Genomic DNA, 18482 nt, shown 5'->3' on the forward strand with positions numbered 1-18482 from the left:
GTTGTGTGTGCGACTCTTTCGAGGAGGAGAAGGAGGAGGAAAGGTGGCGCTTTTCTTGAGTTCATGCTGAGCGGCTCCGAGGACTGAGAAGTAAATTAAGCCCTTGCTGGAAAATAACCACGCTGCATGACAGATCTACATCACTTTCCACATTACTTTTCACATTCCTGGATCCAATTTCACTGCACCGTAAGCTGGCTACTGCCATCTAACACTTGCAACTAGAGGCCCTCTGGCAGGGCGCTCGGCACATCACCTCCACCAGCGGCTCCCAGCATTCTGTTCCAAATATGGTCATTTCAATGACTGTTACTTCACAATAAAAAAAGGATATAACGATGTACAGTTATACTTGAAACTGTGGTTCACATTCTAATCGAAACTTTTGGTCCCCAGAGTATTATTTTCTTGTCTTAAGGCTGAAAATGATGCATTAAAACACATTCAATTTGAGGGAAACACAGGGACTGTCTCAAATCGCCAGCCTCGGCTTCACTGGCCTCCACTCACACTCCATATCTTTGCAAATTTTGGAAGATGTGGTGTGGAGTCAAGAAACACCCAAGGTGGTGAAACTGGAGCCTTCACATCTCAAAGTAAGAATCCTTAACGGCTGCATTTCTGGCATACTACCCTATAAAATCCTAGTGAAGGACAGCTTTCCTCATTTAGAGAATTTTTGAGGATGCTGTATATCCTTCACTAGTGTTAAAGCATCCACAATCCTAGCCCATAAAGCTAGGAGGGCTCTTTCTGTTACCCTGCATACTAATACAATACTAAGAAAGGGTTCCTAGGGCTTCCAAAGGATTCACATTGGAAGGACTCATGACTACCATGAAAGCTGTTCTTCAAAGAAGGGTCAGCCATCTCTCTCCCTCCTTAGGTCTTGAGTGTAATGTTTACTTTAGACCTGTGACTGTATACAGCCTGTTTACACATACTGCCTCTTTACCTCACCATCATAGGGAATGTAGGCCAAAAGGAAGTTAAATGACAAAGCAGATATTGCAAAAGAGGGGCGTTGGTCTGACAGCCGCATCATTTTCAGGGTCACAGAACAAATTCCATGTCATTTTTACAGCCATCTTTGTACACCACTGACTCATAGCTGACTGGATATTCGAACAGATACTGCACAGTACCAGTTTGCCCTTTTACTAAAACACTCGAACAGTATTGACCCATGAGATAACATGGAGTTGGTTACGCAAGCCCGTTAACAGACAGTGAAAGAATGCAGAGGGGAGTTAAGATACACATTTCTGTTTTGTCAGCAGCAATTTTTCCTCAGGACAAAATACAGTTAGGTCTTCTGTCTCTGACAGATCCAATGAGGAAAATCTGCTACTACTATTATGTCACTCCTGCTACCACATACCAATTCTGTTAAATCTCACCATTAAACAGCCTCCCCTACCTCACCTGTGTGGACTCTGCGGTTCAGTTTATCACTCTTTATCTCTACTCAGGGCACTCCCTTTCAATCACTCGAACAATATAGGCCTGTCTCATGTCAGCAATCATCTCATCAAACAATGTGCTCCCACATCATAAAAGAAAACCACATGCCAGGTTGACAACCGTGAACATCTGGCACGTAGGCAAGATTTTGGATTAACAACATGTGCAACGGGAATTAGAAGGTAAATTAATTCACGCAGCATGTTTCAAAGTTCAGTTTGCAAAAGCAAGTGTCTGCAGTGTTTCGTAATCTCTAAAGTATTAACCACATAGCAGGTGTGCAGCTCACACACACACACACACACACACACACCCAACCATGGACAAAGTCTAGTTTGCACCTCAGCTTCTGTAGAAATTCAAATGCCTCACATCAAGGCAGATTACTCACTCAAACGTTTCGCTACAAGGAAGGAGTTATGCTGCCAAACCAAAACCTGTGCTGGCACTGGGTTTAAACATTACTTCATGAATAATCCTAAAGAACACAAGCAAATTTACAAGCAATCAGTACAAGGAGATCCGAAACCTCAACAAGTCTGAGCCAGAGTGCAGTCACTTCCTGGTATTGTGTGGTTCTATTGTAAGCATACAGGTGTGTGCTGTAAGTGGGAGGAAAGGACGGCGGGTGGGTGGCGGACAAAACAACAAACAAAGCAGAGGAAAAGAAGGCTGGGGCCAGAGAAAGCCCTGATGAGGAGGCTGAGGCGATGAGGAAATGTAAGATATAAAGAGAGGTAGAAGGAAAAAGGAAACCCACAACAGATATGAGTGTAAGTGGAACCTTGAGCCGAGTCAGTTCAACCACTACAGCAACTTAATTATGCTGTTCATGTCAACCAGAAGAACTGAAGCAGAAGAGACCTTCAGGAGAATGCAGCCAAATTAAAGGCCATGATTTGTGAAGTATTTTGCAAGTACGCAAGCATAATGTCTATTTGTGAACACAGGAATGAACGGGAGCAGCATAGTGAAGTGATCAGCTGTGGCGCAGCAAATGAAGAAACTTCTCCACACTGGCTGGAATGTTTTGCCAGCATGAATGAATCTCAGCTGACTGAGAAAGTAGGATACACATGACATTAGGCCATACTGCCCTGTCAATCATAGACTAAACAATTGTTAGCATCAAGAATTAAAAGTGTGCACTCAGAAAAAACCAAGTATCCCTCTTCAGGGCTGCACCTAGCAATTGTTTTCTTTATTAATCTTAGTGTTTTATTTAAGACCAAAACAACCCCTGCTGACCTTGTCATAAACAAAGCCACATATTTTTCCAGAATAGGCCTCTGGGGAGGTGACAAAGCATGAGACAATGCATGCTCCTGTTATTCGTGACCCTATGATCAACAAAAATGTCTAGTATGCTGAGTAAATTAGACTACGATTAACAAAACTGACCAGAAAGATGATTCATTACAACCCTGAAAAGGGGAAAGCGGCTCTTAATTGCCACTTTTGTTCTCTTTATTTTTTTGCCCCACACCAAAATGTATTTTTCACAAAGCAACCCTGAGCCTGCACAAAATGTTTCTCCCCAAAACCACACTGCAGGTGATGTCATGAAATGAAAGACGAAAAAAAATGGATGGATGAAAGCAGCAGAGTACAAAATTGTCATTGATTTATTGCAGTGAAGAAGCAAAGAAGAAAGAACTGATTCCCTGGGAGAAAAGCAGCAATGGCAAAAAGTCATTTTTGGAAGTATTGTAGGCATTTCCGATACCAGTATCTGTACAGGAACCAGTCTATTCAAAACATGAAGCCAGTAAACAACAGACGAATTATCAAAACATAACTTTAGCTCTATGCTATCATAAGGTCACATCCAGACAAAAACAGTAGATATAACTTACGGCTGTTAAAATAACACAAAAACTACTGTGTGCGCTGCAAATGTGCCAAACAGTGTCACACTGTCCTCTAACTTCCAACTAAAAATCAAACGGCCTTCAAGTAATCTCACAAAAAAACTTAAACCTCCACAAGCTGCTCCAGTCCAAGAAGATTGAACAGCCTCCCCGCACACCATTTTTTAAGATGTCTGCATTTAATTTTGTCTAGCCTACAGTACATAACTCTCCCTGGGAGACCTCGGGTATGGACACTGCTGCTGCTGCTGACACATGAATGATGGAATGTAACGATCTCAGCAGGGGGGGCTTCCATAACTGCAACAAAACCAGCAATAACTGAGAAAAACTGGACCTCAGAGAGGCTGTTTCACAATGCACTGATGGGATTCAACACAACAAAATGAGTCAGATGCAATAACAGGATATGACATGCAGCATGTCACCCAATGTGACCCTATAAGGCCAACAAGAGTATGACAGAGTGCGGATATATACCATCCGGAGACAGAGTACAGATGTTCCAGCTACTGTTCATTTCAGCATGATCATTTCCACAAGTGAGCATGCAAACAGTGCTAATCTAGCGAGCTTACGCTGCGGTTTCTAAGACCTTCTTGGCAGAACACGGCTGAGCAATTCTGATTTCTCACAAGTGAGAGCAGAAAGGTGCCGCGCTCACGCCCTCTGAGACCACTAACACTTTGCACAATGAGAAGCAGGTTTGGGTGGAGGAATGCCAGAAGTACTGAAATGCCCAGTCTGACTTAAAGCTTAGTTCATGCATTTTTCCCCCTCTCTCCCCTTTTCCAAATACAGAGCCTAACTGAGGTAGGTAGTGACCGAGGAGTGCAGGCATACCAGAGTCTGTTTGCTTCCCTGAGTGCAAACACAATGATGTGGCGTCCAACAGAGCAAACACACAGTGTACTGACAAAACACCACAAAGCACCTGGACACCCTTAAATTCTTAAACTCACAAAGTCCTTAATAAGTTTCATGGCTTCAGAATTATAGGGCATCTTGTGGCTAAAAACAGCCATCTGAAGGAAATTTGTAATTTATGTCACTGGGTTACACAAATAAAAAGTTAAAGACCTGGCTTGATATTGATCCTATAAATTCTCTTAAGCCATGGAAAACCCTATGTTGCCCAGCTAATGTTCATCACAGTGAGCTGCACTGTAATTAGAAGACAAACATGGTCATTTTCAGCTGGCACTCCAGCAAGAACCATTTTGTGTCAACATCAGATTTACTGATAAAAAAACATTTTTTGCATCATCCCAACTGTACCAAACTCAATCTGCCCTCAATTAATTCATTTTTTAATCGATGAATGAACTCATTGTAGGCCTCTGAGGTCATTTTTTTTGGACCCTTATCTGAAGACATAATGCAATAGACAATGGACACCGGGCTAAAATCAACACAATAAATGAATAAAGAGGACAGACAGGGAAAGTCTCAACCTGACCTCTGGACTGGGACCTTATCAACGTAGAGTCTGTGCGTTATAAACGGACATACGTTTGCCTAGTGATAGATAAAAGTGAACTTTACATGCATTCCCAAGTGCTGTACCGCTATGTGCAACACTAGCTAACATTAGCTAACAGCTAACCAAATAATACGTTAGCTTGCCATTTGGACATAAGGATAACAGGTAATCTCACAAAGTAACCGACGCCCAATCAGTGTAGTGTAGCTTAGCTACAGCTAGCTGGCTAAGCTATGGGATTGCTAACATTAGCAAAAATACCATTTAAAATGATGGGCTACTTGGCTAACTTGCAACGATACTTAGCAAGCTAGCTGCAACTTAGCTTTAGCAGCTTAGCAGTGATAATAACAGCTTTATTGGGACGATACAGTTGGTATAAAAAGTCTTGATACAACATATATAACAAACAACAGCAATCAAAGGATTGATCTAATCAATGACACTCGATGTCTGCAGTTCACTTAGCGGCCACAGGTGTCACTATTAACAAAACTTAATACATGTAATAGTGCTTTATTTTTTGTAAAGAAAAATAAAAATGAAAAAAATATATAATATATTGATTTGGCTCCAATTTGGACACAAATATTGACAGATTATTACCCACTGTGTTAAGTATTTTAATTACTATATTAGAGGATTAAATCAAAGTCAAGTGAGGAAAAAAATCTCACACTGAGTATTTGAGTATTTTTACTCCTAGTATTTTTATTTTTAAAAACAAAAGCACACACATGCTGAGGGCTGAGTGAGCTTGAAGCTGCTTAACGGCCGGAAAAAAGTGTACCGGTGAGCCAGTGACGTCATGCTGCCAGCCAGACATATTACCGGCCACACACACACACACACACACACACACACACACACACACACGTCTGTTTCTGATCCCCCCCCCCCCAAAAAAAAAAACTACACACTGACCGAAAAACTTCCCCCAAACAAAACATAAACATACACGAAGCGTTCACTTCGTGTTAATCCTCTTCTCTGACTCCGTCCCGTCTCCGCCTGAGCTCCAACTCCACCGGCCTTTTTTTTTTTTTTTTTCATGCAACTCATTCAACCGAATCACTTCCTGCCTCCACCGTTATGGCTTTTAGCACGAATCTGCTAGGCTCGGATATACTGCACACATCACACACAAAGACTCATCTGCTGCATGTCTCAATATCTCATTTTAAAATGTGGTGCAAAGTTTCACGAGTTAAATCTGTGACGGAGGTCCCGCTCCACCCAGCAGCGCGGTGGCTGAAGTTGCAACTATCAACCCTGGGTGCTTCCTGGTTCACTGCACTTGCTGCGCTGACGGGCAGGCTGTACAGAGAGCATGGCAGATTAAAAAAAAAAGGTGCCGAGAAAGTATTTACCTGCTTGTTTTTTGAGAGCAGGGCGCCTCTGGAAAAGGTGGCTAACAACAACCGGTGGGCTCAGTCAGCGTGGCCGTGAGTCAAACTTCTTTTTCCAGTCGACAGCGGAGAGTTCAGGCTAAACTACAGCGCTCGCTTCTTCCTCCCTCTCTTTCTCTGCTTCCTTTCACCCTCCTTCTTCCACTGGCTGCTCACTGGTTCGCGTAGTTTTCACTCGGCGCGTCGCTCTCCGGAGCCCGGGGTGCGGTCCAGAATGAGGCGGGCCTTCACCCCCTTTGGCCTTCTACGTATCCGCCTCCTGACCAATAGCAGCGCGGCTCCCGGAATCCACGAACCAATCATGTGCCGGAAGGAGGGAAAAGGCGACGGCGGCTGGGCAGGGCCAAAAAAAAAAATGAAAAAAACTGCACTTGAAAAGCCGAGGGAGGATACAGATAAAGCCGTGTTTAATGAGAGAGGTATGTGCATGCTAAGGATTTTTATGACCATATAAGTACCACTCACTCTCTGGGAGGACCGGCATCATCCAGGGTCTCCCGTCATGTGTCAACAGTCTGACCGCTGTCTGCTGTGAAAACAAGTAGCTCCAGCTGGGTGATACTGTTTCTGCTGTAAATAAGGCTGCCAAACATCAGACAGATCCCACACACTGGCTACACACAGATCAATGATGTGTTTTACCTCAAAGACTCTGAAACTATCTGCCTGCCGTAAATAAACAGGTTTTTAACTAGCACTTAAACTGTTGGCCGGGATCTTAGTGGAGGTCAGAGGTCATGGAGCTTGGGACTCTTGGGACCTTGAACCTGTGGCTATTGAAAATAAATCCAGAGCCCTGTTTATGGAATATTTCAAGTAAAATATTTCAATTATAAGCTAGTTAGTTGGGTTTAATTAAATAGATGAATTAACCTATAAAATATGAATTATGAATGAAGCTGAAGTTCAGCGTCGAGCCTCGTAAATGAAAATATATGCAAAGACAAGTAGAGCTGGACATTACCAAACTTTTTTTTCATACCAGGCTGTAAAAATGTTTTATTTAATATAATATAGTATGAGGGTCAATGGATTGACTCACTTTTCGGAGACACCCTCAAGTGGCCATTATAGGAACTGCAGTTTTTCATTTTTTTCCTATTTAACTCCAGTTTAGTAGAGAGTAGAGATAGCAGAAATGCTGGTATGAGAGATTTTTAACTTTACTGTATGTGTTTAAACTGATCATTCTGACCTAGGAGTTTTATTTTATGTGCATCATAAATCACCACTCCAGTCACCTAGCAACCTTAACAGTTCACGTCTTGGTTACATCTATCATCATCTTCATAGAAAACCCCTCTTAACACGTTGGGCTTTTCAGGGATCTTCTTATTGGCTCTAGTACTGTATGTGGGATAGTTGGATATCTAGTGATGGTAGTTGATGTCCATGTAAACTTCAAATGTATACTTTTATGGTGGATTTTATCCTGTGGGATCCATCCCACATAAACACTGTAGAGGTAGTAACTACACTTTGTGGTTACTACCTCTATGTTCCACCTGTTCTGTCAGCGCTATTCATCTTGAAATTTACTGTGTTTTTTTTTTCTGCTACAGATTTTGAGATTAGATCAGAAGCACTAACGTAACATGAAATCAAGTGTAGTACCACAGTTATGTGATTTACCGTCATCGCTCTAACAGGTGAGCCTGCCTTCATGACCAGACACGTTAATGCTTCATGGGAACCGCTGCAGGTCATGATCTAATTAATGTGAGGGAGGCACACAACTCCCAAATCATTTCTGACATTTGTTTGCTTTTGTTTTTCAAAGCGGTGAAGAAGAAGGAGCGATGAGGAGACAACACGTTTATTTAGGTGAGGTATGTGGTTTCTAAGATGAGTATGGACGATATAAATAAAAATGGAAAAAAGGAGGATGAGGTGGTGGGATGGTGTGAACGAAAAAAGACGGACTGGAATGATTGATGGAGATGACACTGCCAAAGACTACACAGAGGAGTGGAACAGTATGTTATGAACCTGTCTGAATCTGGGATTCAGACTGGGTGATCTGAGCCCAAGTGGAACTTAAGGCACAGAGCCAGCGCACATGCCACAACCAGCAGGGACACATTAGCAATGGAAATAAACATTTTTCATTTTCTCAGCATGAAATACTGATTAAAAACCTGCAGCTCTGATCAGCAACAAACACAAACAAAGAGTTAAACACGAGTAAGGGCATTACTCCTACCTCAACGGGTGATCTGGAGTATCTCAGTGAATCTCTGAGGGGCTTTAAAATTAATTTAGCTGGAATTATCTCTCTCATGTGAATAGGACAGATGGGGTGGGGGGTGGGGGGTCACACCTTTGGTCATCTTAGTAGTAGAACCACATTGACAGGAGCAGGTTGAGCAACACGACATAACGCCTCTGGTGTGTGACACACCTGAACACAGAAATGTGAGAGTGAAAAAGATAACACAACACAGTGGTTCACACAGTTAGCTCGGTAGAAGAGTCAGATAGAAATCTAGAGAGTTCAAAACAATGATTAAACAGCAACAGTTAGCTAAAAGCAATGAATATGTGTCAAACTATATAGATACCAGGGGTGTAAGAAAAAATCGATTCTGTGAAATATCGCGATATATCGGTATATCGCTGCCAAAACGATTTTTTATTAATTATTTATGAGCAAACATCACTATCACTAGTAGTGATACTAGTATCACTAGTCTTCAGATGAGGCTTTCCAAACAAGTTTCCATACTCTTAAATATATATATATATATATATATAAAATCGCAATATATACCGTCTTTGTTACAGTATCGGGATATATCGTATTGTATCGCGACATGTGTATCGTGATATGTATCGTATCGCCAGATTCTTGCCAATACACAGCCCTAATAGATACCGTAGCTAACTAGTGGATAAACAGTTAGCTACAAGTACCAGTTAGCTGGTGGCTTTAAGGATAACCTACAGAATAGTGATTAAAAGACATGATTAACAGGTTTTAGTTACAATAACGTAACGTAACGTAAAGTTGTCTGGTCCAGAGAAAGTTCCAACAATAATGCATAAAGTGATTTCACCCTCCGAAGTCGCCGCATATTTCAGCAGGGACTGCAGGAATGGCCGGCATCCGCTGAGACAAGCATAGGAAAAAGAAACATTTTCATTGCAATGTGTGATTTACGTTCAGCTCGTGTCATCGTGAAAGGAATGTGTGTGTTTTTGCCTACGTTTAGCAGCTGAGCATCACATGTACAGAGAGCACAAACATCGACGTCTGCCTGGAAAAATCAATAGATCTCTCACTCTCCGGGACGGCAAGGGAAATAAGCAAAATCATTTCAACAGAGAGGTCAGAGGTCAACCTGTTACTTGAGCAGGACCAGATGCAGAGAGAAGGGGTGGTGGTGGTGGGGGGGGGTAGAGAATAAGTTGGACACAAAAACACACAAAAATGAGAAACAAATAGTCCTCATATAAAAACAAAAAACAGAAAGTAGGCACAGGATGAAACTGCAGCCATGAATTACCAAATATGGCCACTTCTGACCTCACTATCTCCCTCCCTCCCTCCCTCCCTGACTCTCTTTCCCCCTCAGTTGGTTGTAATAGCAGCAGGGTGTGTCTGTAATTCAGGGTGTGTGAAGCCATTATATCATCCAGTCAGAAAGAAAGAGACCCATTCAGTGTCAGCATGTTAAAAGGGCGGCATGTTAACTCACTGACCACTCTCGCCGTGTAATTACTTGTGTGAATTCATGTGTGTGAGAGTTCACGCATGAACGTCTCGCTGCCCTCATGTGCATGAACACACACACACACACACACAGATATGACTGTGTATACTTAAGCTCCGATCTGGGTCTGACCCAGATTCTCTGCCGGGATATGACCTCGTACCTGAGTTTGTGCGACAAACACAAAGAATTATAATAATTAAGAGTTACTCCAGCCTTTAAGATAATGCAATAATTAGTATGGTGGAGCGACTGGCTATTTATTCTGCCTCCTCCTCCTCCTCCTCCTCCTCTTTTCCTTAGTAATCAGCACACAGGAAGGAGTGATAAGACTCGCAGAACTTAGGAATGCGGAGTAAAGGGAAAACCCGCAAAAAAAACTTTCTCCCTCTTTGTTAAGATGCTCATCTACCAGCTGCGGTGATCTCTTAACGCATGTGATATTACAAGATGGGGGCGATATAAACAGCAACAGAGGCTGCTCTGTCTTCATCAGTGTTTGTCTGGAACAGAGCGGAGACCTAACAAGGTGGAGGGCAGCGGCTGTTTAACATATAAATACAGAGATGTATTTACTATCAACACAGATAGTCCTCAGGATGTCCCAGACCTGCTCTCCCTCTCTCCCTCTCTCTCTCCTGTGACTTCAAACAAACACACCAAGCAGATATTAAAGAGTTTCACGCTCCGAGAAAGGAGCTGGGAGAAGAATTCTGGCAACTCGGGCCTCTTTGAGTGTGTTCAGCAGCAGCAGCAGCCGCCGCTGGCTTCCCCTGTCTTTTTTTTGCCTTATATGGTCACAAGAGTGGTTGAGTAAGAGAGAGAGAGACGGCGCGAGCGAGGGTGGAGGTGTGGTCTATTGTTTTTGGCGGAAGAGGTGTAGGGTTACGTGCTGTTCTTGAACCTTTGGAGCCTGTCGTCATCCAGGCCGTCACCTCTTTCCTCCGTCTGAGCGCAGACAAAGAGGATGAGCAGACTACACGCTGCCTGAGTGTGTGTGTGTGTTCAATGATTCAATGAATCTTGAGGCCATAAAAAGGGTTAAAATCAGAGGTCATTCAGTCCCAGACATCTCAAAACGATGCAGGAATGTCTTTCATCCAGCTCACAACAATGGTACATCTGGAGCACCACCAACACTCGCACCTGGTTATGTAATGCCAGTGGAATTCCCCCCCCCCTGTAGAAAAACACTGCAGCTTGCTACTGCATGAATACGTCCCGGCGATGATCTAATGCAAGCCTGAAAAAACCAGTAAAAGTGCAGATGCAACATGACAAATGATGTGCCCTTAATAAGCAGTGTGAAAGGCCCTCGCCATGACTCTGTCAGCTGTGGGCTCTGTAATGACACGCCAGGACTGAGGAGAGGGAGAAGACAGGCAGGGGTGGGAATGTCGTAAGAGTAAAAAGAGGAGGATGATGACTTGATGACGGCCAGACGGCAGGTGATCTCCTGTCTGCTCCAGCCCCGTCTGACCTAATTTACTGGAGTGTTTTAGAAGGAGATGAGTGCACGTGTAGAGATTTTGTGGTTTTTTCATTTTTTTGGGGGGGGTAAATTGCAAGTCAGCACTGTCTGAGGAGGAGACAGAGGTCAACGAGGACATGGTGATGAGGCTGGCTCGTCTTCTAGCATGGTGACGACTGCAGAGAGAGAGAGCCTAGAATCACCAACATGCAGTTATCCAATGACAAACTCACTTAATTTGTCAACATCAAGACACAATCATTTCTGAGGGGGTGAAATCCTGAGGGATTTATACCACCATCATCCTTCCCATCGACCAGATCTGCACCCTTCTGAGACTGATACCTCTTTGATAAGATGAAAGGAGGAGCTCAGTGGTCGCCATGGTGACCAATTTCCTTCTGGACTACTTTCAGGAGGGCTTAAGAAATTGACTTCTAGAAAGATGATAGAATAAAGCCGAATCCCTCATTTTACAAAAAGATGACGAGTAGGGTGGGCTACTTGATGAGAGGGTTGTAAAAACAACCATTAACACCTACATGTTCAAAATGAAGGGAGAGAGAGAGAGACATGAGTTGCTTCAGGTTCATTCATTTCCCCGGTGAGGAAGGAAAAACTCCCATTAAAGTCCTGCAGTCACAGAAATACCCATCCACAGCTCAAGGCCGGGTAAGTACATTACTTACACATTGCATCAGCATCATTAGGGACGAGGAAGCTCCAGCAACTCTCCTCATCTCTTTCCCAACCACAGACAACAACACAACCTCAGTACAGAGCATCTTTTGATTCCTTTATTACTTCACTTGGTCATGTTCTGGGTACATAAGAGTTCATATTAGTCATAAAACTAAATAAAACTCATATTTACTATTCCCGCCAGAGATACACACACACACACATACGTAAACACACACACATCCTTTCTCACATTGTTTTTAGGCATAATGGTGTAAAAATGACCATGTGTGGCTTTGTTGGAGAAACGCCACCCTCATGTGGACAAAAGCAGGAACTACATGTAATACTGTCACAAGCCTCATTCAGTGTCCTGACATTTAATTCTTCTTCTCTGCTAAAATGATAAACGTCCATCCCTCATCTTATACAGTACAAGTGCAGTACAGCTTTTATTTTCCATTCTACAGACTTTTTACAGCACACGGTTACACACCAGCTTAGCAGTACAGATAGAGCCGTCACATTAAAGGAGGAAAAAAAAAAAAAAGTAAAACGAATGCAGGCACACACCCATCACTAGACAAAGAAAAACAAGAGGGAGGCAGAGAGCACAGCTGAAGCAGTGTGTGTGTCTGTCTAGGGATGGGTGTGAGCATTCTGGGAGTTTGCCAGCTGGGACAAGGTGGCAAGGTTTTCTTTTGTTTATAGGTGGTTGCTTAACTGGCTCAACATGGCTGCCAGTCATGCCAGACTTATAGAAAAGAACAACACCACAGCGGAGTGGTGATGAGAATGGTGGTGGTGGTGGTGGTGGGTGGGAGGTTTATTGTCCAATGACTTTGCTGACAAATGAGTCCAGCTCATCATCATCTTTGATCCCCACAAACTGGTCGACAACATCGCCCCCCCGCATGGCGATGACTGTAGGTACGGCAGACACCTGGCGACAAACAAAGTCAACGGGTGCTCCATCAAATACTATCACTTGGAGAAATAAAAGGAAAACAAACGTGTCTTACCCCATACTCGATGGCCAAATCCGTGTGATCGTCTATGTCAACTTTCGCCATGGTAACACGGCCCTTCTGTTTCGCCACAGCCTTCTCCAGCCTCGGACCGAGGATCTTACAGGGGCCACACCACCTGAAAAACAACAGAGCAATTTTAAAACATTAACAATCTAAAATAACATTTTAACAATACAGGTGTTACCAACTTCGTAGGAATAGCATGTGAGCTAGCATATCAAGACCTTCTATTTAAAGCAGGAAGTGAATTTCATAACACTGACAATGGCTTCAATCCAAAGGTGAGCATGTTGCCATGGCATTACAGTAGACCACAGTGGACTGGTATCATAGCATCCAAGAGGATCCACAACAGTCTGAGGACTCAAGTGATGCAGAATATGTCCACAGTGTAACCTCTAGTTTTATGTGACTAGGGCTGTAACAAACAAGTATTTTTGATACTCGGATACTCGCCAATTATTTTTGCAATTACTCGAGTACTCGGATCACGCGTACATGTCATAGTCTTTCCATAGATACGGCTGCATCTAGCAGCAGGCCGCCTGCTTTGGACGTTGTTTCGGCGCGCGACCGCCTCCATGCCCGGCGCCAAAACCGTGTGCGTGTCTCACCCGCGCCTCGAACCCGGGACCTTTTGCGCCCAAATCGCTGATCGCCCCCCTACACCACAAGAGAATTATCCCCGATGACATCACTAAACCAGTCATCGAGTACTAAATTAGTTGTCGAGGCATTTTGCCCTCGAATATTACTCGAGTAATCGTTGCAGCCCTAGATGTGACTACACATAAAATACTTCTTGTAGCTTTAACAGTGGTCATTAGATAAGCATACAGGTGTATTTAACCTATAGCAGCTTCAGAAAATGTGTGTTTTAATCCTGCTTCCTGCACACACTCTGCATAAACCCTGATGACCAACACCACCGACAGCAACGACACCAAGATGCCACCACAACTTGCTACCTGGTCTGTGGGAAACACTGGCATGCATCCTTGGAGCTCGCCTACTTGCATCTTAGAACACAATTCCTTCCCAGCATGCAAAAACACACAAAAAGAGTAGCAAAACAAATGTTTACAACCACAGAGAGGACAAAGGATTACACCCCCCCCCCCTTATGATCTGGCCCTGTAAGAGGGTTTTGGACTCCAGGTTGGGAAACGGGGCTAAATACTGACAACAACACGTCCACCTGTCTGTGTGTGTGTGTGGATATGAAAGGGAATATGACTGAACTACACCTGAAGCCTTCCAGCCATGAGATAATTTTAACTCTTGCTTCTCTGCTCTGATTGTGTATCCAGCCCATTGTGCAGTCTTTTAGTGTTCGTTTGTGTTTTTTTTCTATGACATTATAATAACTGGACCACCAGAGCAAAAAAGTAGGCCAGAAAAAAAAATCTTCTTCTAGGAGGCTTCATGAGGTCCGGTCTTCTCTGGGAGATCTTCCGTTTCTAAGCACAAGACGTCTTAATCTGACAATAATCTAGGAAGTGAAGACCCCTCTACATCACACGGTACTCAGTAGCTGGAACTCTTGTGTAACCTTAGATGACTCGAGAGTTTAAGCCCCATGATCAGCTGCGTATATTTTTAACAACAAGACACACATGCAGAATGTAGCACTTCTAGTCATTTAAAGGGGCAGAGCAGTGAAAGAAGGATCTTCCCAAAGACAGTGGGGAAAAATATTTGTGTGGTGTTTGCCTTCACACCAAGGTGGCCGGAGAGAAAAAGTGTTTAGTGTCCTTTTTCCTACATACAGCAATAAATCATTCTGATTGAGAGCGCAGTACTCACTGTGCATGGAAGTCGATTAGCACGGGCAATTGGCTGTTGATGACCCTCTCTGTGAAGTCTTCAGTGTCCTGGATGTTAAAGGAGACTTCCCGACGTGCGGTGTATTGAAAAGTGCGAGGCAGCGTGCGTGAGGCGGACAGGAAGGAGACCCGGGATGCCGTGGACCGCACTGTGGTGGAAAGAGACGACGAAGAGGAGGCGATGGCGGCAGAGAAAGTCGGGAGGCAGCGGATATCTTTCACAGGGAGCGTCCAGACTCTACGTGCTAGCAGCCTGTGAGCCATCTGTGCAGAGGATCAGAAGTGTTATTAGGATTCACTGTGATTTCAAGGCACCCCCCACACAAGTGGGGACGCTTATATAAGGCCGGCATGGTTACAGCCATTCTCTACATGCAGGAGTGTGAGTGTGTGTGTGTAAATCTGTGATTTATGAGCTGAAGAACCATCAAGGTCTAACCGGAACCTCCCATGGCAGCAAGGTCACGGAAAGAAAAACAACAAACACAACACAACTCTGCTCAAATGTAAGAACTGAACCTTTTGCATAGTTTGACAGACATGTACGTGTACGTATGTCCTCTGTCCATGGGTCTTCTTTAAGTATATATAGGGCTCACATAATTCGCTCTCTAAGGTCAGCTGACCAGTCTCTCTTGGTCGTCCCAAAAACGCAGAGAAAACTCAGGGGGGACCGTTCCTTCTCTGTCGCAGGTCCTAAACTGTGGAACAAACTGACAGATGGATTCTTTTATGGTTTTTAAGGTCCCGTTCACACTGGGGAAAAAAATGTGGCTTAAGCAGGATTTGGCCGCATCCAGATCAATCCAGATGTGTTTTTTCCGAGTGTGAACACCTCCAATCCGGCTGAATCCAGTTTGATTTCAAGCCGGCTAGATCCACCCTCGAGAGGTGGATCTAGCCAGCTTGGCTCAAATGTGGCTCAGGTGTGAACTCAAATGTGGCTAGCGAATCCGGCTAGCCACATTATTAGCCATATTACGAGGCGCCACCTAGTGGTTTGGAGAACAGCAAACACGCTGGATGAAGCCGGATTGAGTGCGGACACAAGTGTGTGCTAGCCAGATTTGAAAATAGGTCTGAACGCATCCAGCTTAAAGGCTGTCTGGGCTCAATCCTACTCGAGCTGGAATGACTTTCTCCAGTGTGAACGGGGCCTAAGTCATCACTTAAAACACATCTTGTTACTCTCTGGCTTTAACTCTTGTTTGAGTTGTTGACTTTTACTTGTTTTATTGTTCTTACTCCTGACTGGTGTTTTTATATTCCTATGCTTTATCAAACTTATATTTATTTTTATTTCATTTTATTTTATTTTATTAGTCAATTATTCTACACTTGATAGGCCGTGTACAGCACTTTGGCGGACCCTGTTGTTTTTAAAAAGTGCTCAATAAATAAAGATGGATTGGAATTAGGAATTTGTTGTATTTCTGTTGAATTTTTTGTACATTTTTGCAAGGAAAAAAAATGTAATTAAATTTTACTGCAGCTAAAACTTGTGATTATGTTTTTAATAATTAATCTCTATTAAAGATTTATTGTAATATTTTATAATATAGATATTGTATCTATATTATATATATTTATTTCAGTCTCAACTTTTATAATGATGATTTTTTAAAAATGTTAATAAATGAGTTGAACTTCTCCAGCAGCAGGTTTCTGCAGTGACTCCATGTTGCTTTGCTGTCACACTCAAAATGGAGACACAAACAAACTCCTGATAAAAACAATGACAGCTGATCAATCCGCAACAAACCTAATCGATTCCGTTTCAGCGGAGCGTGTATTTTGTTGTTTTTTCTACCGGCTCTCGCTTCCTCCATTAATCTACGTTACGTATGACTTTGCCCTCTTCGTCCTCCTCCTCCTCTTCCTCCTAACCTTTCCTGTTGTCGTGTCCTCTCGTTGTCAAACACACAAACCGGACAGTGTCACGACACACGCTCAAACATCACGCAACAAACGTCGAGTAAAAGTACACGGATAATGTTTCGTTACCTTTCTTGTTTTGTTTAGCTAGCGGTTCTGTTGGCCTCACGGACCAATGAAGCACTTCCGGTTTGCTGCCAGCAGCTCAGAAAAAAAAGGGAGCATGCTGCTTTTTATCGCCTCTCATTGGATTTGAGTGGCGCCACCGCATGGCCGGCATGGGAATTACATTTTACATGTTAGTGCAGAATTTAGAAATTCACATTTTAGACAAGATAAACTTCACAATCGAATAAAATACAAAAGGAAAAAATAAAATAAAATAAAATAAAATAAAAATGATATAGAACAGAGATTACACAAGACAAATCAAGACAAATAGATTCATAACATTGTTTTCTGGAGATGTTTCACTTCTCCGATAAAGGGCTTTATCAGGTTCTGGTTGAAAATTATATCATGAACCTCATAAATACTTACACCTCTAATAGAAGTATTGCATTGTGTGCAAATATACAGTATTGCACTAAGAGAAAAATGGACTAGGTGTCTTTTGATGATCTTGCATGAGTGCAAATGTGACAAATAAATAAATAAAACAAACGTCCTGGTCCTGGTGTTGGATGACGGTGGTGGACTTGTGGTCTGAGTCTTGCTGGTTTTCTCCTGTAGATGTCTCAGAGACCAGTGTAGTCGGCCCCTGTAACCCTTCAGGTCATCCACCAGATGAAAACAGAGACTCTGGTCTCTGGTTGGAGCTGGTCTGATCCAAGTCTGATCCAGGATTACAAACTGCTACAAAAATCTCTCAGGATCCACCTCAGAAATGCCAGATTGTCAAAATCTGCCACTTCCTCCACCTTAGGCCATTAACTTATCAATCAGCACTTGTATGTAGATATCACGACTTGCTCTGCGACATGGGCAGGAGACTGTGATATGGAGTCGCATGTGCATGACTCACATGTCTCGTGCCCACTATTAATCCATAATTTAGTGATATGGTCGGAGCACTGTTCCTTTCATGTCCAAGAGGGCAACGGGATGAAAGAGAGAGGAGGTGGCTGGTCTGTCTGGGCGTCATTCAAGGCTCAGTGAAAGTCAGACTGAACACACTCTAGAGACAGAGACAGAGAGAGAGAGAGAGAAGGACAGATGAACTGTCAGGAGAGTTAGGAGTCACTGTGGTGAATGTGGTGGAAGGAAAAAAAAGCATTACAGGGTCATTTGTCATGGCAACCACAAGCATCCTTCACTGACGGCAGAAGCAAAGCTGCCTCTGTTTGGACTCTTTCTCTCCGTTCTCAGAGAAGAAGATTTCCTTTTTCTCCTTTTGTACTTAGACTATTTTACCAGGATGGATATGGGCACCATCGGGAAGCCCCCGAGACCCTCTTCCAGTCTCCGACCTCCAATGCTTTTCCGCAGCGTTGGGCCACCTGGACTCTTACCTGGACTGCCTCCACACCGACGGCTCCGCTCTTTATTCTGCAGGTCCAGAGCTGTGCTGCCTGCAAACACACACACCTTCACAGACATACAGACAGGCAACCGTGCAGCGATGAACCCACTGGATTGCAGTGACACAGGAATGAACC

General features: G+C 43.4%; 2 protein-coding genes across 3 annotated transcripts in view; both read right to left on the minus strand.

Moving 5' to 3' along the window:
- The window catches only part of LOC114439481 (myosin-9-like), a 28193-nt gene extending 21775 nt beyond the window's left edge, over positions 1-6418 (minus strand). For both annotated transcript variants that reach the window (XM_028411438.1, XM_028411436.1), the window contains exon 1: positions 6189-6418. The gene's annotated coding sequence lies outside the window, so the exon portion shown is untranslated. The remainder of the gene's footprint in view (positions 1-6188) is intronic.
- A 5776-nt stretch (positions 6419-12194) lies between these two features.
- On the minus strand, positions 12195-17081 carry txn2 (thioredoxin 2). Its single transcript, XM_028413094.1, has 4 exons — positions 16954-17081; positions 14930-15213; positions 13115-13238; positions 12195-13035 (listed from the first exon to the last, which is right to left on the minus strand). Exons 2-4 carry the CDS (start codon positions 15211-15213, stop codon positions 12919-12921), a joined length of 525 nt encoding a protein of 174 aa, XP_028268895.1. The 5' UTR covers positions 16954-17081; the 3' UTR covers positions 12195-12918.
- Positions 17082-18482: the final 1401 nt, after the last annotated feature.

This window comes from Parambassis ranga, chromosome 8 (genome assembly GCF_900634625.1).
Source record: "Parambassis ranga chromosome 8, fParRan2.1, whole genome shotgun sequence".
NCBI classification, from domain to species: domain Eukaryota; kingdom Metazoa; phylum Chordata; class Actinopteri; family Ambassidae; genus Parambassis; species Parambassis ranga.

Coding starts and splice junctions, on each gene's coding strand:
- txn2 (XM_028413094.1), bottom strand. CDS start 15,213: ATGGCTCACAGGCTGCTAGCACGTAGAGTCTGGACGCTCCCTGTGAAA. Junction 13,239..14,929: donor CTAATCGACTTCCATGCACA/GTGAGTACTGCG, acceptor GTTGTTTTTCAG/GTGGTGTGGCCCCTGTAAGA. Junction 13,036..13,114: donor ATTTGGCCATCGAGTATGGG/GTAAGACACGTT, acceptor GTTTGTCGCCAG/GTGTCTGCCGTACCTACAGT.